Source organism: Aphidius gifuensis, linkage group LG5 (genome assembly GCF_014905175.1).
Source record: "Aphidius gifuensis isolate YNYX2018 linkage group LG5, ASM1490517v1, whole genome shotgun sequence".
Taxonomy (NCBI): domain Eukaryota; kingdom Metazoa; phylum Arthropoda; class Insecta; order Hymenoptera; family Braconidae; genus Aphidius; species Aphidius gifuensis.
Window position 1 is genome coordinate 7,185,791 of NC_057792.1, and position 25,406 is coordinate 7,211,196.

The following is a 25,406-nucleotide window of genomic DNA, read 5'->3' on the forward strand; positions in this document are numbered from 1 at the left end:
AATTATTTATTGTTCAAACAAACCCAAAGGGAAAAAAAGTCATAGTAATATGTCATCTCACACAGGTAAATTTTGATGATTTTTTATTTTTTTTTTGTCTTCATTTAACCTTACATGTTCAATGTTCAGTATAAAAATACCTAAAGGGTTGGTATCCTTTTTTTCTTTCTCCCTATTACATAATTTATTTATTTTTTTACCCCCACTATGACATATATCTTCATCAAATATCAGCTTAAAAAAAAAAAACGTGCACCTATTACGTCACGCACAACATTACCTCCCAACTCTTTCACTGCTTCTCCTCATTTGCCCTCACTACTTCCAAGCCTCCCTCCCGCCTTGCTCTCGCTACGCCGTTTATATATTTTTCACCCCTTCTCGATAATACTTACTACCCCCTGCCAAGTATACACTGTGTGTCCCCGACCCCCCACTCAGTTATTTTTTATACGAAAATTCACAGCCTCAACTAAACCGGGAACTAAAATCAGTATGTTACTTCAGTCTCCGCTGAGTTACACATCGAGCTGCATGCACCCGGCATCTATCTCTTTCTCTTATCTCTATCACACATTATTAACGTTCACAAAAAATTATACTATAATTAATAATTAATAATCAAAAAAAACAAATTATTATCATAATAACACACGTGTTTTATTTTTTTTTTGTTTTCCATTTTTTTTAATTGCTACATAATATTTGTTTTTTTTTATTTGGTTTTTTTAATACGTTCAAAATTGGACAGCATTTTATAATTAATTGTAAAAAGGCTGATAATAATTATATATAAAAAAAACAGCAACAATAAATTGTGACATATGTGACATTTTTTGGATTCAAAATTTATTGGAATATTTCGTGAACACACGTAATCAAATTTTGAATGACAATATACAACATATTTACGTTGAAAAAGAAAAAAAATAAATTCACTTATTGAAATAAAAAATATAAGTGAACTTTTATTTCTAATATTGTTAGAATTTTATTTTTAATTTTGTTTGTTGTTTGGTGATCAGTGAGAAGAATTGAGTGATCACACAAAATTCAACTGGGAAAAAACAAATTCAAATTTAATTCGTAAGTAATTTTTTACTTTTAACACAACTTGGTACTATTTTATCAATAATTTTTATATTTATTAACTAAATTATTTTTATTCGTTGACAAAAATTGTAACCTTGATTGTTTTGATGTTATTAAATGGATAATTTTTTTTTTTTTTTTATTGTTAACTGTTGATGAATAATAGAAACATGATCAGTGGTGATACATGATCAGTCAAACAATTAGAAAATGAAAAACCAGAAATACACAATAAAAAAAAAAAAAAAACAATGAAAAAAAATAGGAAAAAAAAAATTAATTATTTCGACATTGTGAATAGACATTGTAAATGCTTGGCTGAGTTTGACTTTGCTTTGACTGGTATACACAGTTTGAATAACCGGATGACTCTCAGACATCAGGTGTTGTAATTGGCCCAGATACCAAATAATTTACCAATAGAAAATTTTACTGTTTATTTTAAATATAGTTTTTATTTCGTAACTATTTTATTTAATTTATTTTTTTTTCATTATTTAATTTTTTACAATCAAAAATTTTAATTGATACATTTTAATCAGTATATGTACTTAAATTTAAATTTTTTATTCTTCTAACCGGAACTTTGATATTGAAAATAGCATCAAGGTTGTGGTGGGGTAAGTGACGATAAAGGGTGGGAATTTTGATCGATAATTAGTACTTATTTATTATTCTGTTGAAAATATATTTATTTAGAAGAAAAAGCTAATGACATTATTTAAAATTCAAGAATTAATAAACTACAAATATAATTAATTATTTGAATAGCTATTAAATGTTTTAGAATCCAGTGAATATGAAGTTTTAATATCAGAATAATTATGATTTTTTATTCTTCATATTATATTTATAATAATAATAGTATTATTATTATTATTATTTTGAAAAAGTTTGAGTAGAGATTAATAAAATGTTTATGCTTTTTTGTAGTTTTAGTTTTTTATTGTTTTTCACTTTTAAATAGTCTTACATATTTTTTATAAATGAAAATAATAAAATAGTTATGTACAGAGAGAAACCTACAGACTGTTTTAATCCAGACAAAGTTAAAATTAATTTTAGATATATGTATGACAAATTTACGTGAGGCTTCTTGTGACCTATAATAACAATACGTCGACTTTGAACTTAAAATATTATGATTTATTTATTTTTTCCATTATTATATTATCAATTATCATAAAAATTCAATTTATTTAAATATTATATACTAAATAAATAATAAAATCATAAAAAAAGGGTAAATTTTGTAATTATAATTTTTTTTCTAACCTATAAAAATGTCTGTTCATATAATAATTATCAAGTGTCATAATTTGTCATTTCAATTTTCAAGTTCAATGATTTGAAAAATAACAAAAATATATGTGAAAATGTATATATATTTTTTTTTTTCATGTTAAGGGATGTTTGTTTTCATTGTTGATGAATTAAATTTGATTATGGCGCCACTGTCGGACTAGACGGGCGGCTCCAGTACACTAGGTCACACGGGTCGATCTTGATGTTACGGTCCAATTCACGCTTGATATTGATCTGTGCTTTTTTTTTATTTTTGCAAGCTTATAAAGCTCGCTCTCTTTTTTTTCTCTCTCTCTCTCTTTCCATCGATGCCCAATTCTTTTTGTACGTTTCTCAACGTCTTCAAGTCTCCTTCACTCACGCGGAATAAAAAAAAATCCATCCCATTTAAATTTGCAAGTTTAAAAAATGATTTAAATGAATAAAACAAAAGGAATAAATAGAATCAATAGAAAAAAAAACACAATTGATTTATTTAAAGTTAAACTGACGATATTATATTATTTTTAGAACAAATTGAAATAAACTTTCACTTTTTTTTTTCTTTCTAATTTTTGTATTTTGTGGTTAAATTGATAAATAAATAAATTTTTTATTTATACAATTAATCTAGCAATTTAACGATATTGTTTTCTTTTCTTTCACATTATTATTATTATTTTTATGATAATGCTACAGCACTACAATGATTGAATGAGTATTTATGTACTTTTTTGTAATGTAATTTATTACGTAACACAAAAAATGAAAAAAATAAAATCATTAAAATTAAATAAAAATAAAAAACATCAAAAGAATTTGTATAAATGTTATTTTTGGGTATATTAAAATTTAAATATAAGTCAGTACGTGTATGAGGGATGTTACGTTAAATGACTCACCAACGAAATATTTTCAGAGATGAAAAATAAAGTTTTGTAAAAGCTCAAAATTAAAACACTTATATTATGACATTTATAAAAAATTATTTGAAAAAAATATGCATTCTTACATTAGGAAAAATGAGTAAGAAAGGAAAAACTAGTTTGATCGAATTTTTTTTTTCAAATATAGATACTTTTTAATTTTTATATTGCGTGTTGCCATATGGTATATAATAATATTAATTTTTTTAGATATTAATTCTAGATGTTATATAGTTATTATGATTTTAAATATGTTCTAAAATTTTCAGTCGATGCTTTATGTTTAATATCAACAAGCGCGGACCATTACGAGAGCACCGTCTTTTTTTTTACACTCAATCTCACATTGTCCTTATTTATATATTTCAAGCATTGAAATTATCATTATTTTTATAACAACAATTGCAAGTTATTATTTAATTTATTTATTAAAAATTATGATTAGATTATTGTGGTTCTATACAAAGGTTTGAGACAGTATAATACTTCAAGAGTTTCATACTTTCATATGTAGCGGCTCTGAAGCCGACACTTACGCCTCTACCGACTAACTTCAAAAATAAATAAAAAAAATAAAACTATATTTTATTAAAAAAAAAAAAAAAAAAGCGAAGGTTTATTGTTTAGTAAAACAAAGATTATTGTTTGAGACAAGTATTTTATAAACTTTAACCCAAGAGGGTAGACTATGGTTCACGGTCAATAAATTAAAGTCATCATTAATAATACACTAATACAGGAAGAAATTTTTTTATATCATTTTTAACAATTTGTATATTATAAACTTTACTTTTTTTTTTTTATAATTGTAAATAATAAGTTTGTTTTGTCCTTAGTATAATGAGGACAAAATAAACATAGTCAAGTTATCTTTTAATAAACTATTTATAACATTCATATAATTTTTGGTTATTTTTTGAATCATAAAAAAAGAAATGTAGAAAAAAATAAACAATAGTTATATTTGTCATCATTAAAAAAAGGCTGTTTAATTTTTTATCAACTGTTTTTTGTATAAAAAGAAAATATTACAACGAAATTTATAAAAAAATATATTTAGGATGCAAAATTGTTAGTCATTGGAATTTAAATCAAATATTTGTAATCAGTGAAACGATAAAACCTCAAAATAATTGATAACTAGATGTTTTTGTTTCATTTATAATTATAATCAACAGCTTTTTTAGAATTAGTTTTTAATATTTTTAATTACAACTGATGAATTTATACTTAAAAAAGATTAAAATATTATTTTTTCATTAGATAAATTTGTTGATATTTATCTTGTTATTAATTATTTAAAATATAATTTATCTAAATTATAAAAAATTTAATATTACTCTTGGAATGAAAAAAAAACCACTAAAGAAAGTCCACTAAACACTAATTAATTCTGTCAGCTTTAATTGCTTATTTTCATGATAAAACTTATATTGTTACAATTAATTTTAACCTTTCATTGAAAGAACATTTTAATCCTCAAAAATATCTGTACACATAAAAAGAGCATAAAATTTATATATATATGTATATGGTGAAGAGAATTTTTGGCTATTTTTAAATGTGGGTCGACTTGTGGTTACATATACAAAAATTCTATTTCGTCATCGTTGAGACATTCAAGTGTGAAATTTATACATTGTGAGCATATATATATCAAATTTTGGAAGCACCTAATTTGATAATTATACATATCCTCAAAATTACATACATAAATAATTTAAATAAATTTTTATTCCCACTTAATTTGACACTATTGATTACATTATCAATTAAATAATTTTATTCAAATAAATTATTTACCCTAGATTTTTTTCTTCCAACTCAAATCAATGAAAAGAAACAATGTCATTTTTATTTTATCAAGAAAACTGTGTAGTCTATAGGAGTGCCTAGTATAATATTTTATGTTTATTTTTTCTTGTTGTTTTAGTGTCTAAATAAACAAATAGTGATGAAAAAATGATTCATTCAAATCCATATAAACTTTAAAGAAAAAAAAAAAAAAAAAATATTAAGTAAATGTAATTATTTCTTATCTTTTTATTTTTAGGTCTTTGAATAAATTTAATAAATTTCAATCATTGATAAGAAAAATAGAATCATTCAAAAAAAGAAGAAAAATAATAGTAAATACTGAGAAAAAAATTTTTTAAATTTGCTAAATAGTAAAAAGATAATAATTGTAATTTTTGAAAATTAAATTGAATGATATATAATCGATGTGTCTGACCTAAACCAGGATATACTAATACATGTGTGATGATGCTTAAAATGTGTACGGAATGCGTATGACATTTGAGGGGTGATCTTAAATTAAAACACAGTAACGATGAGCTGGCAAAGATACGAAAAAAGAGCTCACGAGTATTTGCTATTGCCACACTTGCTTTTGGCAAGTCTACCCGCATGATGGAAAGTTTATTATGTATATGTAGCTATACATATATATAAAATGATTTTAAAATTATTCAACTATTAGCCAATGTATGCGTGTATTTGACACTCAAGTATTATACAATTTATTTGAGCTCAACAATTCAATCAACATTTCAACCATGCATAATGATTTCGTTAATCAAATAAATAAGTTTTTTATATATATTCAAATTCTATTTGTTTTTCATTTATTATTATTCATATAATAATTATAGTTGATTTGATTTTTCAATAGATATTATTATTCAATGAATCAAGTTTAAAATAAATAAACGTAGATATATTAATTAATAAATAAATAACAATATTTTGAACAATAATTTTCCACTCAAAATATTCAAAACAAAAATATTCACTAGCAAGTAAATAAATATATTTGTAAAGTTGATATTGAAAAAAATTAAATACGAAATAATAATAACATTGAGTCATTACAATATGATGACTAATTAATTTAATGTTTAAATTTATCCAAAGATGTATGATAATAATAAATTTAAAAAAATAAATAAATTTTTAAATGCAATATTTATTTGAAATAGAAATTTGATCATTATGTTTATATTTTACTATTTTTCTATAATTTTTATAATGATTAATTTTAATTTTAAATATAATTTTTTTTGTAAAATTATTTAACAAAATATTTCTCTTTAAATTAACCGAGAAATTATTCGAGATATTTTGACCATGATATTTATTTTAGCCTTGATGTTTATTAATTATAAGATAAAAAAATTTATTATAATTAAATTTTCATTTTTTATTCGATTGTTTGACTATTATAAAGTATTTTTATTGTCGACATGTATTTTTATTTATTTTTTCTTTATTTTTTTTAATAGGTTTTTACTTTGTCAATTAAAAATGTAAAATAAAAAAATATTAAAATGCTGATATATATATCTATGACGTATTGCCTCGTAAATAATAATGTTGATAAGAAACTCGAACGATTATATACGTTCTATAGAATATACCTGTGCCGTTTAATAACCTAACAGCGCGTGTATAATTCATATTCAAGGTCATACACTTATTAAACGAATAAAAATGAATAAAAATAAAAAATAAAAAAAAAATGTATCATACTGTGAATTATGTCTGTCACTCTATCTGGCATGTATTATATCGTGTCAACAAAAATTTGATTTAAACGAGACAATAATAATAATTATCATTAAAAAGAAAATAATAATTTTTTTTTTTTTTTTTCATTAATTTCTAGAATATTTCTTTTGGAATAAATATCATTGTATAATTATGAAATTTTTATTTATTGACTAATTAAATTGTTTGATTTTCATAAGATTATATTTGGTTGTTAATATTTTTGGCTTTTATTATTTTTCAGTACTTATTTTCAATTGTCGTTATATTGAATCGCTTATTGGTTTTGAATTTTTTTTTTAAATGACAAAATGATGAATTTTTTAATGTTTAAATTTGGCTTACGAACGAGTCCCTGAATTTTTTTTTTGTCCCTGAAGACAAAATAAAATACAGGATTAATGTTAAATTAATTTACTCGCTGGTATATAAATTATATTTAAAATAAATATTTGGCACGTATTAATGTTTCATTAATATTTCCTGGCGACGAATTCATCTAATTTGCAGTAAAATTTTAAGTGTCCTTTCATGGCTCGACAACCAGGCTATCTTTGTTCTTTTAAATGTTTTTTTTTTTTAGATGTTACAATAATTTTATAATCTAGATAATTATTTTATTTATTGTTTTTTTTGTCATTAAATTACAAATAAATTTTCCTATGATGTGCTAATTTTTAAATTTATTCATTATTTTTTTTTTAATTCAATAATAACTATTGAACTTTGAAAAATTTTTCTTTCTTTTGATCATGTTTTTTTTTAGATAAATTTTTATATTATTATTTATTTATTGATAGATATTTTTATTGTATGAATCATTGTTTTAGAATTTTATTTTTTTCAACTTAATCCATATTTTATAAAATACATTTTCACATGAAATTATAATTTTCTGTATTGTTTATGAATAAAATTATTATTATAACCAAGTATGATTGAATATCATAAATATATTTTTAAATTTTTTTAGTTGAAAAAATTTATTTTCTGTTCTTGACATTTGTCGTTAAGAAAATAAAATAAATAAGAAAATTAATATTGCAAAAAAATATAATCAAGAATTCTTATTTATTTATTGTTATTAGATTTTTTTTTTTTTTTATACATTAACCTGTCGTATACTTACCGATGTATCTGTGATGAATCTTGACCCACTAACATCACAACCTTCAATACATGTTAGACCTATTTTACGTGCTCATTAATTAATATATATTTTTTAATTATAATTTATAATTATTTTCACAGACTTAAAAAATAAAACAAAAAAAAATGCATATTCATTTCCGGAATATTACACAATTTTTCATTGCGGAAATATAAAATAAAAAAAAAATTTATATATATATATATCAATATTTATTTTTTTTTGTTCCATTATGATTTTCATTTATTTATTGTTACAATAAATAAATATATTATATTTAATTAATTTTCATTATTCATATTATTTCAATGTTAAATTTCATAATTTCATTATTTTTCTAAATAAATTAAATCATTTCGTTTCATTTTTTATTGTTAAAAAAAAGAAAATAATAATAATTCTACATTGAATATTATAATTATTTATAAATATTCAATTGAGCTTTTTATTGTTCGAAAAAAAAAAATACATAACAACGATAATTGTATTTTGTTACAATTTTTTTTTTAAATATTAAATTTATATTTCCTTGTTTATTTAGTACGGTGTGTTTATCAATGATTATATATATACAAAATGACATTAAAATTGTACAATAAAATTATTTAAGTTAGACTATATATACATAAACATGTACATATGCAATATATTACTTGCAATTGTGATATTGCGTAATATATGAAAAGACCTGACGTGTGTTAACGAAGGCCTCGAGACGACCGTGGCCGCGGCATACACCCATCAGTTACATTAAAACTCACAAACTCGTGACTTTCATCATAAAAAAAAAAAAATCTAATAAAATTATTATATACTTTTTAATAAATATAAACTCTATTACTATTATTAATTTTTAATAATAAATAAATAAATAAATAAATAAAACATATTTTGCATGATAATGTATTATTTTTTAAATTTTCTATGAAATATTTTTTTAAAAATGCAATATATATTATTTAATTAACTAAGAAAATTAATTTTTATCATAAAATTTCATTTTTGTTTTATTGTTTACAACTTGTATTATAAAATATAATAAATTTTTTTTAAATAAATACATGCAGTTATTATTTTAACTGGAAAATCAAAATGATTTAATATATTTTGTCGTCCTTAATTGTTTTTATTAGTTGTTAAGTTAAAAACTAGTTTAAACATGTGGATTGAGTTGTTAGTGACGTTTTGGATTAATGTAACCAGTCTTAACTAGTCAAATATATATTTTTTTTTTTCTTATTATATATGAGTTATGATATCGTGTGCATTTAAAGTATCATGTAATATCATTATTATTATTTTGATTCTTGTTGAGGAAATCGGATAGTTCCAGTGTAACTCAGACACAATTTATTTGACATAAAATTAAGAAGAATAGACCTTGACTCAAAGAGAATCATGGACTGTAAAATTCTTGATACGTCCCTGACTTGTATGAAAACAGGAACAAGACGATTATCCGGTAAATGAATGAAATCGAGTGACTATATGTATGTGATTTTCTCCCGTCATCATTATCATCATCATCATCATCATCAAAAATTTCATTTATACATTATCATTTGTACTACATAGTTTTAGTTTTTTTTTTTCTTACAGTTTATTTTTATGAATGAATCAAGTTTTTTTACTTTTTGTTTTTTAAATTAACCTTGAATCATCTTTACCTATAAAATAAAATTAAAAAAAAAACAAATAAATACTTCCTATGCATCAAGCAATTACAAATCAAAAAATTTATCTTTCCGTTTTTCAATTTGATTACATCAGAATGCAATTATCAAAAAAAGATGGAAAAAAAACATTATGCCTTTCATAGGAAATAAACAATCACAATGTTTTATCTATCAAATTTATAGCTGATTAAATTTTTAATTTTTTAAAGTATAAAAATTGAAGTTTAAAAATGCAATATAAATATTTTGAAAAAATCCAATGAGTTCAAAACAGGAGTACAAGTACAACAATTTGATGACAATTCAATTTTTTCCTGATTATGACAATTTTTGTATCAAGTGCCATTTTCAATGTCAATTTGAAAATATAAATAAAAATAATTTATAAAAACAAAAAAAAAAAAAATAAAGATAAATTCACAAAATAAATTAAAATATATAATAATAAAACGGAGTATTTGAAGGCATTTAAATTTTAAATAACAATGAAAAAAAAGGGTATTTAAATTTGTGTCTTTATTTTTCCAAGAAAAAAATTTACGTCACTCGGGGGCCCCTTTTCCAGGAACTAAAACTAGTCTGATTCGCTTGCGTAAAAAAACGACCCTATTCCTGGAAATTATTCATTCAAAAATTGTTGAATGAAATAAAAATAAAAAAAATTCACAATTATCAATGAAATAAATTGAATTTTTAATAAGGATAAAAACAAATTTCGAATTACCTTTTTTTTTTTATTATTATTATTAATAATATTATAATTATTTGTAATAAAACTTGTCGAGTCACTTTACTCCGATTTAATCTGATTTCCGGCAGTCATGTCGAGACACGTAAAAAAAAAAAGTAAATATAAAAAAGGAAAAAAAAAACGGAAGAAAGGTTCATCGACATTTAATACAAAAAAAATATTTATATATATATATATACAGTATTAAGTGTTTGAGTCATATTAGAGTCTGCTTCTTCGAAAACTACCAAAAAAAAAGCACTATAATCATTGTGAAAACAAAAAAATCATTTTATTCTCTTTTTTATCTAAACAGAAAAATTTCTAAATTAACTCAAAAAAAAAAACTTTAATATATCTTTAAATTTTGAATAAACAATTGTATATATTTACTGCCAATAATAACATGCATTTCTAACAATTTGAGCATGTCAACAACAAGCACCATTTGGCACATATCTTATAAATCAAAAAACCAGTAATGCAAACATATGTTTCTAAAAAAAAAAAAAAAATTTTTTTCCTTCAATTTTAAATAATGTATTATTATTAAAATAAAAAAAACATCAAATAATTTCTTATATTCTCCAATACTCAATAAGGTAACTTAAAAAAAAATTTTTCTTCAACGCTCATATCAAATTGCATCTATTTTTCAACAAAAATAAAATTAAAAAAAAAACAACTCGTAAAAAAAAAAAAAAAGTATCATAGTTACTGTCTGAAAATAAATTACTGTATCCACTTTGGTACGACCCCGTAAAAATGACGTCTCAATTTTTCGTCACTGTAAATAATTATTTAAATTAAAAATATTAATAAAAAACACATGTTAATTATTATTAATTCAATTGATCGAAAATATATTTTTAAATTACTATTTAAAATCACTCAGGTGTTACATGGATCATAAAAATCATAACTATTACTTAAAATATTAATAATATTATTAAGAAAAAATTCAATTCAATTATTATTCTTAATTTTTATTATTATTATTATTTGTAACTGCAATATAGTTACAAGCTCGTGATATTGGACGATTAACGAGTGCCCCAATTGTCCTTGTCTACGATCACCAGGCTGCTCCCACCGACTCCATCAGTTTCCTAGGTGAATAATAACAATAATAATAGTAAGCCCAATAATAATAATGATAATAAAAAAAACCAGCAAGTAATGAAGGGGAAATGAAATTTATTTACATCGTATTCTCCCACTTTTCAACAGTATTATATACATAAAATCCCCACCGTAAAAGCTCGATGTGTTGGATGCGCATCAAGCAGTTGCGCACCATTGCCTTGTAAGTCACCCACATGTTCGACGGAGAGTTTCAGTCTCGCAACGCTACCCGGTAGTCAATGATCGTGTGCGGGAGTATATTTAAAAAAAAAAAAAAGTAAGAAGAAATTATTATTGAAACAGAAACAAAAAAATCTTGTTTATGTAAGACCAATCAATAATTATTATTTAAATTGAAAGAAAAAAAAATACAACAACTATTATTAAAATCAGTTGTTTCTTTTTTTGTTTTTTTGCTATTTTACTTTTTTTTCTATCGGAAAATATATTTAGATTTTTACTCAATTTTTTTTTTACCTTAAATTTTTTTTATACATGATTAAGTGAGATATTTTTTTTTTAATTTTGGGTTTCTGTATTTTTTTTTTATTACTATTTTATAGTCATTTGTGATTAGTGTTACCTTTTTTGGTGATTGGATTTTTCAACAACCACGTTTATTTTTTTTTCCAGAAATTTCTGAAGATTTTGAGTCATAATTAAGTTCAGTGGTGATAAAGACAGGTTTAACACAATTCAGTATTATATATTTTTTTTATTTATTTCATCAACGAGGTGTTAAGTTTGCATTTTTTATAAAAAAAAAATATATATATATATATACATAACAACAGTTTTAAATACACGTGAGTATTCCAAAAAATTTTTTTTGTTCTAACCTTACTTTTTTTTTTATGATAACATTGATTCATCACTTTCGTCATTTCTTTTTTTTTTTTTTTTTTTTCCTTTCCTAAATTTAAATATTGATAAATATTTTTCCTTTAAAGCTTATACATGGATTAGTTTCTTATCTTATGTTTTTTTTTTTTTCTAATATTATGTTGTTTATTTTGGTAAAGAATGAAATATTGGAAAAGAAAAATTTGAAATAAATCTATTTGAAAACAAAATAAAGAAATAAAATTTTCAAAATTAAATTTTACAATAATATATTTGCGAGTAAATAAAATCCCGGAGTAAAATAGTTGATTAAAATAAAGAAAAGAATCTTTTATTTTTCCGTTCAATAACAAGTGCATTTTGTTTTTATATTTAATAATTTTTTTACGACGCAAATCAACAGTTTATAAAGTACACAGGATATATCAAGAATTTGATAAGTGTCACTAATTATTATTACATTTCTTTCTAATCATATTCTTTGTTGAATTTAGCTCCGGCTTATTTCAAATTGCAAAATAAATTTTTATCATTTTCATTGTAATTTTCATCGTAGAAAATTTTTTTTTCTTGCAATATATTTATGATATTATGTTCATGACATTTTTATTAAAGTAAATTCTTTTTTTTTTTTTCTAAAATTTAATTTCCGTGATTCCAAGATGTTGTTGTATATCTCAACTCATAACTCGTTGGACACGTGCGAATATCATTGCTCGTCTGACCTTCGCATTACTCTTTCTACTTATTTTATTATAAAATTTTCCGCATTTAAAATAATGACAATAATATGCATTCAAACAAACCAAGTTGATGTCCTCGACCTCCAAATTCAACGTATTATTTCAAATAAATATTATTATATTTTTTATTTTATTTACTTATAGTTAAACTGCATTAAATTATATTTAAAAAAAAAAACAATAAATACGTATAGTGTTGTGAATATTAAAAAAAAAAATAACACGTGCCATAAACAAATAAAATTCAAATTAAAAAAAAATTTATTAATATTGCAATAAAAAAAAAAATACATAAAAAATATTCAACTCGTTTATTTTTCTATTATATATATAGTAAAATAGATAAAAAAAAATGAAAAATTATATTTTCCAAAGAAGGGTGAATTAAAGGGAAAAAAAACATTATTATTCAATCACCCTTGTTTTTTTTTTTTTTTTTTTTTGGCCTATTTACCAACATCGACCGAATGACCTAGTTATCCCGGAAATTTTCACTCCCTCTGTGTCTACCCTCAAAATAAAATGAGGTCGAGAGTTGAACTATTATTACTATTATTATATCCTTAAATAATCAATCAACAATAAAAAAACGTAAATACTTTTCTTAGTATATTTAAAAATGATAAGAAAATATTAATACGAATTTTATTGTGAAAAAATAAAAATACATTATGAGTATTTTTCACATTGACTTTGATCTAATATACAATACGCAATAATAAAAATTATTATCTTATTATTATTGTAATAATTAATAATTATAATTTGAAAAATAAAAAAAACAAATGTTTTTAATAACATGGTTCATTCCAGACTGCTAATAATAATGCAAAACAAATATATATTCAATACAAAAAAAAAAAAAAAAAAAGAATTGATTGCCAATTATTGTACTGGCAGTATCAAGTGATATCTTGATGTATGTGTACTAGTATTAATGACAGATACACACAAGTGCTCCAAAAACGATTCAACATTTATTGCGTAACAGAAACGCATCGTTTAACTGGCGCGGTATTTTTTTATTTCTCTCTCTCTTAGCATATATATTTGTTTGTACTCGAGATTAATTCTTGTATACGCGGTATGCTTGAACGATCCGCGTGGCAACACACTTTGTTCATTTATAATTAAATTTGTCCCTGAATTAATATTTGTTTAAAAGTTATTAAAATTTATTTATGTATCAAAGTTGAAAATTTTTTTATTTTTTCAATTAAAAATTACAATTTTTTTTCATTGTTACCATGAATTATTTATATATTTATTGTTTAGTTTTTTTTTTTTTTAAATTATATTGCGGCTTTGAAAATTTTATAGGTCTAATTTTTTTTTTTTTTTACTTTGATATGCCACACGTCACGGTATCGTGTCAACGTTAAATTTTTTTTTTTCTTTAATTTTTTGCCTGATGACTTAGGTGTTTGAACAGTTTGTATCAAGTCGCTGGTTAAATTTTAACTTTTTTTTTTTTGACGTCAATAATCATTTCCGTTTAAATTAATAATATAGCACGTAAATTTATAAACAAAATTATTAATTTAGGATAATTATAAAATACAAAGAAAAACAGTAGTAAATAAAAATTTTAACTATTATTATTTTTGGAAATTTAATAAATAAAAGAAATATATATTTAATCATATTATAAAAAAAAAGATTATATTATTTTTTTGATAGGTAAAAATATTGAGACACAATGTTATTTTTAAACATTAATAACATGATATGTAAAAATTTAATTTAAAAGAAAAAAAAAAAAGAAACTATGTGTTTATCTTTGATGCTTCGTTGTGTTATCATTGATAATAATATTATCATGATGTCCGGGTAGACGACGACATGCGACACTAGCTTGCTCAATTTAAAAGAATTTAAAAAAAAAAAATAACAAATAATTTATATATCAATTACTTTGTCTTCTCGAAATTTCTCAGTATAAAATTACCCAAGATATTTTTAGTACAGTGATCTTTCTTTTTTTTTTTAATTTATAAAATGTAGAAAAAAGAATCAATTTAATGATATAATGTTGGGTTTTTTATTTCATTAAAAAAAAATGTATTTTTAATGAATTTTATAATATTATTTTTTTTTCTAAGATAATGATAAATTAATTTTGACTCATTTTCTATGATTCATCTATTTTAGTTTATATTTTTTCGAACCTTTTGGTGTTTTGTGTTGATTTTTTTATCAATCAGTTTCTTTTCCTCAATATTTTTATTTTCCTTATAAGTTTGAATTTAAAAATTTATATATATTTTTCATTTGTCATATATTTTTTTCCTAAATTAATTGTAATTTTATTTATTTGTTTTAAAATTATTGGTAGTTTTTTTTTTTTTTTTATTTTGCAATAAAAAGTAAATTATTAAAATTTTTATTAACTCAGTTTATTTATGTGACGTAAATGCATTGTTTTTTTCAATTATTTACGTAATCAGAATGACAAGGTAACGTGTGACAAATAAAAAATAAATTTTTTTTAAAATAATCTATTTTTGTAACTTCTTAAAGAGTTTTTATCTCGAGTTGCTTGCATCGGTAACACCTCGAGTTCTAATTTTAAATTTATATTTCAAACAGTGAAAAAAGAAAAAAAGTATATCTCAAATAATTTTAGACACATCCTCTGAAGCTTAAAGAAAAATTAATTAAAAAACAAAAAATACACTCGTCATTTCATTCTTATTTTTTTTATTTTATTTTCCTTCTAATTTCCAAAAAAAAAAAATGTTTTTTTCCTCTTCAGCTGACTGGAATACGCCGACTATCGATCCCGTCGATGATTTTTTTTTTTCAAGTCTGGTTTTCCTCTCATTCGCACCTTCAATATACTCTCCTAAAATTCACGAAAAAAAATTCAATATAATATAAAATCTACTAATTATTAACAAGAAATTTATTATCTTTTTTAGTTAGCTTCTTTTTATACATGATTATTTTCACAAGTTGTTTTTTTCCTTAAAAATAAATATACATATAGTGTCTTTATTTTATATAGATAAAAAAAATGCTCATATCTTTATGGATATAATGGCTTTTGTACGTTTCTTGTCTTGTTTTTAACCCTATATATTTTATTTTATTTTTACCAACTCTCTCACCTTTTGCTTCTATTTTCTTCTACTAAGTCCTCTTTATGCACTCGATATTTTTTCATTTTACTCACGTTCTTTTGGTGACTTATATATGGGCGTCGACTGAAAAATATAGCAAAATAATTTTAAACTTAAAGTATACCATTCAAAATTGATCTTATTTTTGAAACATAAATAAATTTAAAATAAAAAGATTAAAAATTATTATTGAAAAGTTCGAAAGAAATAAAATATTTAAATGTTTTTTTAAATCATTAAATTATTAAATTTATTTATTTTTGGTAGTTGGCAAATTATCATAACTTGACAAATATATTTATGACTTTGACCGTAATTTAAAAGAAGATTATTTAAATGGAAAAAAAAAGTAATATATATTTTTTAATATTTTTTATCACTTGTTTCTACTATTTTATTTTCTATTTTTTTATTGATAGTTAATGCACTGTTTATCGTAATCAACTACTACTTAAATATACTTTGAAAAAAATTAACTGGACAATAGACAAATAAAAAAAAAAGAATATATAAAATTGAAATTTCGAGTAAAGTCATGTTAATTTAAAATTTTATTTTTAATTGGTTTGATTTTTATCATTTAAAGGGTGTGTATAAATTTTATCTTTCATTTTTTTTTTCTTTTTAATCATTATTCTGCCACTTTGATTATTTTTTTAGTATTTATTTTGCAGCCGTACATATTATTATGGTATGCGACAACAAGTCAGATCAATATAATACACACATGTATACAGTGTCACGCGACAGACACATCTGAATGCCATCAGGGATTATCAAAAAGTGGGTCAAACAAAAATGTTTTAAATGAAAGAATAGTAAAAGGCAAATAAAAAGAAAAAAATTAAGAAATTAAAATGATAACAGCAACACCAAAATTAGACTCAATAAATATCAATTTTAAAAATATCTCAAATATTTATTTTGAATTGCAATTTTTTTTTTGCAAATTAATTAAAGTACATAATTTTTTTTCAAGTTTAATAAAATTATAAATATTATAATTTATTATTTATTTTTAAATTGACAATATAGTACATTTAATTTTAGAAAATGGTGATAATTGTTGATTTTTTTTTACTCATTTTATACAAAAATTGCAGAATAATTTTTATATAAAAAAACAATTATAATCCATTTTTTTTTTGATCCCTTGTATTCACATATAATATAAGGCCGTGTATTTTTAACTTGAAAAAAAAAAAAAAAAAGTTGCCAACGGGCCGCAGGGGGATCAATACCTGGGCGGTCTAGCTGTCGGCTTTTATACCCTATATACGAGCCAGCCAACTCGACGCCATGGCTCTTGCATATATACACCCACAATATATATTTTTAAATTTTACTATTTTATATTTAACCCATATCTATAATAAAAATTTATTCGATAAAAATAATAATAATATTAATGTACATTTAAACTATATAAAATAAATATTAATAAAATGTTTATTTTTTTTTTATTTTGTTTCAGATTTAATCAATATTGTCAAGGATAAAAATAAATAAATAAATAAAAATATACAACAATACATAAAATTGTTGATAAAAAATAGAATATTATATTATATTTGAAAAATTGATATAAAAAAATCGTAAAAACGATTTATTCAAAACCAAAAATGGACATCGAAATTCAGTTGGCACTGAATTTCGTAATATCATATCTTTATAATAAATTACCACGTCGTCGTGTTAATATATTTGGTGAAGAATTGGAAAAAGCATTAAAAGATAAATTTAAAGGACATTGGTATCCAGAAAAACCATTTAAAGGTTCAGCATATCGTTGTTTAAAAACAGGTGATCCAATTGATCCAGTACTTGAACGTGCTGCTAAAGAAAGTGGTGTACCAATACAAGATATATTAGAAAATTTACCAACTGAATTAGCAGTATGGATTGATCCTGGTGAAGTATCATATCGTATTGGTGAAAAAAGTGGTGTTAAAATATTACACTCAGAACAATCTGATTTACATGATGAATCATCAGCTGATCGTGAAGTAACTAAAACATTTAATCCAGAAGCCCAATGTTTTCGTCCAATTGATGCTGTTGGTACATCATTAAGTGGATTAAGTTTAAGTCCAAAATCAACATCACCATTTCCATCATCAATTGGTAGTACAATTAGTAATGGTTCAACAAATAATCAATTAAATGGACATATTTCTGGCTCATCATCAGCACCATCACCAACACAATTAACTGGAAATTATAAAAATTCACCAAGTCCAGTACAAGCTTTTATTCCAAGATCAACAGCACCACTTACATTTACAACAGCAACATTTGCACAAACTAAATTTGGCAGTACTAAATTGAAAACAAACAGCAAAAGAGCTAACAGGTATTTTAAATTATTAATATTTTTATTTATTTAATATTTAATTATTCTATTATATTCATTATTTTTTTTTATCATTAAAATATATAAATATAAATAAATAAAATTAGCTACAAGTGCACTGACCCAGATCAACGTCTTTCAGAATGTCACCAACGGAATTTTCAAACTACATTAAACAACGTGCAATACAACAACAAATACATCATCATCATCATCACCATCATCATCAACAACAACAACATCAACAAAATGGTTTACCAGGATCTCAAATATCACCAACATCACGTTCTTTATCACCAGGTGTTATTGGTGGTCAACCAGTTGGTAATCAACAACAACATAATGATCAAAATGGATACTTTTTACCAGCTCCATATCATCAACAATATTCACATCGTAATATATTTGATTCATCAAATCAATCTGGTTATTTACCAGAATTATATGGCAGTAAATATCAATCAAGTTATCTTGATACACCAACAATTAGTCATCAATTTTATAGTGGTAATAGTGGTGGTAGTGGTGGTGGTAGTAGTGCTGGTAGTATTGGTGGTACAAATTCACCACCAACAAATTTAGGACCAATTGGTTCTGGTACATCAACAACACCAACAAATCAACAAGATAAAAATAATACAATTGTTGATGGTCTTAATAATTTTGGTCTTGGTTCAGTTACATCACATTATCCAGCAAGTCAATATCAACATTTACTTGTTGCTAATTAATAATAATAAAATTATTATTTCTCATGATCCTCCTCAGTTAAAAATATTATTAAAATTCATAACAATTTATTAAATTTAATTTATCATAATGAAAAAAAAAGATAAAAAAAAAAAAATATTATATAAAATAAGACGATTTAAAAAAAATAATTATTGAAGATAAAAAAATGTCCTCTTCATTTGAGGCTGTGGATCTTATTTTTTAATTAATATTAAAACATTTTTTTATTTTTTTAAAACTTATTTCATTTTTTTTTTTTTTTTTTTTTTAAATAAAATAATTGTTGCTGCTTTTTTTTTCTTAAATTTTTGTTTATAATATTAAAAAAAAAATATATATATTAATTAGGAAAAAGGATATATTTAAAGAAAAGACATTTGAAATTTTTTATTTTTTTTTTTTTGATATAACAATGTAAAAATTATGAATTTTTATATTTTTTAATAAATTTATGTATTATTTCTATTATCATTTTTTTTTTTATTTGAACTATTATTGTTACTGTTTTTTTTTAAGGAGGTTTTTGGGACGAACCATGAGAAAAATGATATAAATGGGTAAAAAAAAAAAACGAAACGATGATCTATGATAATGATATTATTGACATAAAAGAAATAAAAAAAAAAAAAACAAAAATAATTTATTTTTTCACTGGATTAGTCAAAGAATAATAATATATCTCAGATGCACTCACATCATGGGTTCGTTTCTAAACGGTATCAAATTAAATTAATTGAATTAATATTTAAAAATAAATAACAACAAAATAGGGAGGTTAAATTGAAAGGAAGAAAATAATAATATGACGTGTTTTTAATTTGAAAACAAAAATTGATTAATTAATAATTTGATGAATTTCATTGACCAAAATCACAGGTCTAACTCAATTGCTAAAAAAAAAAAAAAAATTAAATAAATAAAACTCGTTCATTGGTACGATATTAATATTTTATTTTTGTATAATAACATGAAATAAAATTAAAATAAATAAATATAAATAATATTCACAAAATTACAAAAAAATTAAATTTGCAATATCTTAAAAATAATAATATTGATTAAATATCTATCTGCAATAGTTTTTCAAAATACATTTATTTACTTTAAAAAAAAACCAGTGATTTTATTTATTTATTTAATTTTTTTATGAGTTTATTTGTTTTATTTATTTTCAAAAATTATTATGACCAAAAAGATGAGGTAAATTTATATGTCAACTTATTCTTGTTACGTTTGCAATTTCAATTAGATGAATTACATAATTAAAATATGAAAAAGAAATAAATACACAGTTGTTACTAAGCACAATGACCTCGAGTTTGTCAACATGGCACCAACAAATAAATAAACACTATCTGATAAAAGTTGACAAGCTTTTATCACATTGAGTAAATTTGCAAATAACAACAATAATAAAATAATAATCTTAAAAATTGAATTAAATAAATGAATAATAGTGTCATAAGCCAACCATGCCAGACACTAGGTGCTAAAAGTATTTAAATTAAAATATTTAAACCAAAACAAACAAAAAAAATTATCATAAAAACGTGAAATTAACATCAATAAGAAGAAAAAAAATATAATTTATTTATTTTTTTTTTCTAAATAATGTCATTAAACTTTTTGACATGAAAAAAATTACAATATATAAACAAAATTTATTGACCCAAGAAGATATAATTATATATGACAAAAAAAAAAAAGTTTTTTTTTTTTCTATAAGTGGGGACACAATGACACACAATACATTACCCAAATAGTTAAATTAAATATTAAAACTTAATTATAATAATAATTAAAGAAAATAAAAATGAAGCTATTAACGATACGTTCGACTGTGGTAGCTATGCTAGTACCTGCTATTGTTAATCGAAGATAAAAAAATTTAAAAATTATTTCAAAATTTCTAATTAGAACTTAAACTAATGGGGTCTCATATTTTTTTTTTTTTTATTTCATTATTAAATAATCAGTCTAACAAGTAAAACACAACAAACAAGATGACACAAATATAAAAACCATTGAAATGATTTTTTTTTTTAAATATGCGGGTTTAAAAAATTAAAAAACAATTTGCAATAAGACACACAAATCAAATGGATCTCGGGGTGCGATGAATCTGTAGCCTCAGCGATGAATCAAATACGATGTATACTCTACCGATAATATAAAAATACAAATAATGCAATATACATATAAATATACATATATAATTAAATAAATAATTAATGGACAAAGTGAGAATTCAAAAAGAAAAAAAAGTAATATAAATTAAATAAATTAAATATGGCAAAAAAATAAATAAAAAAACATAGTATTATACGTTTAAAATACGGAATGTATGATACACTTTATATGCAAATATTATTATTATATATATTTAAAATAATAAATATAAAAAAAAAAAAAAATTAAATAATTAAAAATACACATAGTTTTCCATTGCATTAATTGAATGTACTCGTTGAATCGCGACTCGATACAAAATAAATAAAAAATTATATATAGTTTATTGATGAGACTACAGTCAATATTCATAAATCAACAAAAAGGTATATTCAAAAATAAATAAAAAAAAAAACAAAAAAAAAAAATATAATAATAATATTAATAAATAAATTTAAAAAAAAAAATTCAACTCGTTTTTTCGCATGTGGTTGATAAATCTGTCTTTTAAAATATGAAGTGTCTGTTAATTTAAATTAAAAAAAAAAAAACATTAGTATCATCTGATTATTAAAAAATGATATATAATAATAATAATAAGAATAATAATTTTAATAATTAAACAATTAAACGAAATAAATATAAAAAAAAAAAATAACCAAAGTCGTTCAAAAAAAAAAAAATATAATTAAATTTTAAAAAAATTTTAAAGTTTTAATTAAAATAATAATAATTGAAAAATTAAAACAAATAGAAGTTATAACTGCATATATTCTTATACTTAGCTGAGTCAAATTTGAGGAAGGAAACAGGCAGGGTCTCCAAAAAAAAAAAAAAAAACAATGATTGAAAATCCTAAATAAAAAAGGTATTAGAAAAATTTAAAAAATAGCTAAATTAAAAACAGACTCTGTATTCTTGCATGTAAATAATTAATCAATAGCCGTCTTGCATATATATAAACAATGAGATCCACATAGAAATTTTTTTTCTTTCCAGAAAAAAAAAAAAAAAACAGACAAAAAGTGAAAACACTGAGAATAGAAAAGATCTAAATGGAACCAAAAAAAATAATGAAGAAACAACTATCTTAACATAGTAAATTTCATTGAAGTTGAAAAAAAAAAAATATGAATAATTTAGATTTGTAATTAATTATATATATTTTTCAATACCTTAACTACTTGCTATATGTAAAACTATAAAAAAAAAAAAATAAGAAAATCACTTTTCAATGAGATAAATAACTGTAAAAAAAAAAAAAAAAATATCATTTAAAATTGGGCCAATAGAGCATCGTTTATTGTCCAAAAATTGGAATTTTTTTTCAGTTAATTTATTAAATAAATTTGTTTATCTTGTTTTTTTTTTTTTTTTTACAAAAATGTTAGCCTCAAGTGGTCAATTTGAGTTATGTCATTGGCCCAAATAATAAATAAACATAATGCATATTAGTCAAATCACCTTCAATGAGTGGCAGGTTCACAATGAAGGTGAAAAAATAAAAAAATGCAAGTTAGCTCTTTTACAACCAATATAATTTTAACTAAAAAACTGAAAAAAATTAAAAAAAAAATAATACCAAACAAGTAAAACTGAGTGCTGAAAAATTATAAAAATATATATTACACAATAATATTTTTTTTTTTTTCTGAAATCCGTGAAAACCCCAGACGTCATTAGTCACGTGAAAACATCGTAAAAGCTCCCTTTTTTTTTTTCATCAAACAAAATATGATAAAAAAAAAGAAAAAACTCCTCTCTTTATTATATTTATACCGAATGAATGTCAGTGTGAGTGCGTCAGAATGTCAATAACTTTTTACGATCCTAAAAAGTGTCAAAAAAAAAAAAAACCTGAAAAATGCGTTTGTTTTCAAAATGAAGCTTTCGCAAATTTTTATCATTAACAATATTATTATGGTATTTAGAAAAATACATTGTACCAATTTTTTTTGTATAAATGAAAAACAAAAAAAAAAAAAAAAACTCAATCCTAAATACCCTAAATATCCACTGTGTTAAAAAAAAAAGAAAAATATCCCAACTATATTTTATTATTTTTTCTTAGATTTTTAACTTTTATTTCTCTATTTTTTCCTGTATTTTTATACTATGAAAAAAAAAACAAAAAATATCTAAACCCCATGGTTTGAAGAAAAAAAAAATTATTATTATTATTTTTTTTAATATCCACATTATTATTATTATATAAAAACGACGACTATAATATATATCGTAATTAAAAAACGATTAAAATGCTGCTCTTATTATTACTATTGTAATTATAAATATTATTACTATTATTTTATTGCTCGATTGTGAAATGATTAAGAAAAAAATCATGATTATACATGAAAACTTATTATTAATAGCCTTAAGGAATTTTTTCATAGTTTGTTATTGTTGTTGTTGTTGTTTTTTTTTGTATGAAAAATTTGATTGATACAACTACGATACACTTGTGTATATTTTTTATTTTTTTTTCTATAAAATATACATATATAGATTTTTTTTAAATAATAGAAAAAATCAATGTCAATAAAAGCATTATATTTATTAGTTATATTATCATACTCAAGTGTATCGAAGTTGCTAATATTATTATACTATTTTTGTTAATAATACAGTGATTTTGATTATTGATGAATAGATTCAATTGATTTTGTTTTAATTTAATTTTTCTTTTTCATGTTAAAAACTATAAATATATATTATATATAAATATGCTTTTTTTTTATTATGAATTATAATTGTAGTAAATTTTTTTAGATAAAAAAGAAAAAGAAAAAAAAAATAACGTCCGGTCACTATTTGTGTGAAATTTTTAAATTTATTTATTAACCTTATCATTTGTTTTAATTTTTAATTATATTTTAATTTTTTTATATGTTTATTGAAAATGATTAATAAAAAAAAAATGGTGCCCTTGAAAAATATGTCTCGAATATTTTTTTGTCAATTGGTTGATTAAAAAAAAAAAAAAAAACGAACAAAAATAAAATATCATTTGTAAAATTATTTTTTGTATTTTTATATGATAACATGAGACTAGCCAATAATTATCAACTGAATGAAAAAAAAAATATATACATATATATAAAAAAATATAAAAATTGTAAAGTTCAAAATTTTGTGAATTTATAAATTATTTTTAAACAAAAAGAATTATTTAAAATTTTGATTAGAAAGAAAAAATAATGTGGCTAAATAATATAATTAATAGAAGATATTTCCGAGCACTTTTGATTGTACTAAAGTGTTTTTTGATAAATATAAAAATAATAATTGAATTTAAAAAAGAACAAATTCAAGTACAATCAGTGCGGTTATTAAGATCATGTCAACAAGTTTATGTGTATGTTTCATCTTAAATTATAATTAAAAAAAAAAAAAAGTATCGTGATCAAGTGAACATTAAAGCACCTGATTAATTAGTACATACTTTAGAAACTAAAAAAAAAAATATATAATAATATATTTATAAATATAAATTACCAAAAGAAAATAATAATTTTAATTGAAAAAAAAAAATGGTAATTTCAAGGGCACCCTTAGAAATTAATGATTGATTTATTCATTTTCATTTTTTAAATAATTTGTAGATAGTCAAATTAGTAGTTCAATGTTGTTCGTTCTTTATCTGTTTATTATTTTTTTCTTTTGTGATCAATTTGTTTTTATTATAAAATTTTTATTCATAATAGTCAAATAACGAATCGATTGGCACCAATGAGCTAGAAATTTTTTTTTTTTACTAGCAAATTTAAAGACATATAGATTGATAAAATAATAATAATAATAATCAATCGATTTCTAGCTCAAGGATAATATCGATTCGTTTATCTTAAAAATGATAAATATAAATTCAAAGAAAAAAAAAAAAACAACCCGTATTAAAAAATAAAAAAA

The 25,406-nt window shown here is 21.7% G+C and overlaps 1 protein-coding gene across 9 annotated transcripts; it reads left to right on the top strand.

Moving 5' to 3' along the window:
* Positions 1-491: 491 nt before the first annotated feature.
* On the top strand, positions 492-23,015 carry LOC122857428 (protein Tob1-like). Of its 9 annotated transcripts, none has more exons than XM_044159593.1 (4): positions 510-1,086; positions 12,166-12,338; positions 17,715-18,593; positions 18,721-23,015. In XM_044159593.1, exons 3-4 carry the CDS (start codon positions 17,863-17,865, stop codon positions 19,322-19,324), a joined length of 1,335 nt encoding a protein of 444 aa, XP_044015528.1. In that variant the 5' UTR covers positions 510-1,086; positions 12,166-12,338; positions 17,715-17,862; the 3' UTR covers positions 19,325-23,015. The 9 variants fall into 9 exon arrangements, with proteins under 9 accessions (XP_044015529.1, XP_044015524.1, XP_044015528.1 ...); XM_044159597.1 differs by having other exon boundaries at positions 18,736-23,015; XM_044159598.1 differs by lacking the exon at positions 510-1,086 and adding an exon at positions 11,705-11,809 and having other exon boundaries at positions 18,736-23,015.
* Positions 23,016-25,406: the final 2,391 nt, after the last annotated feature.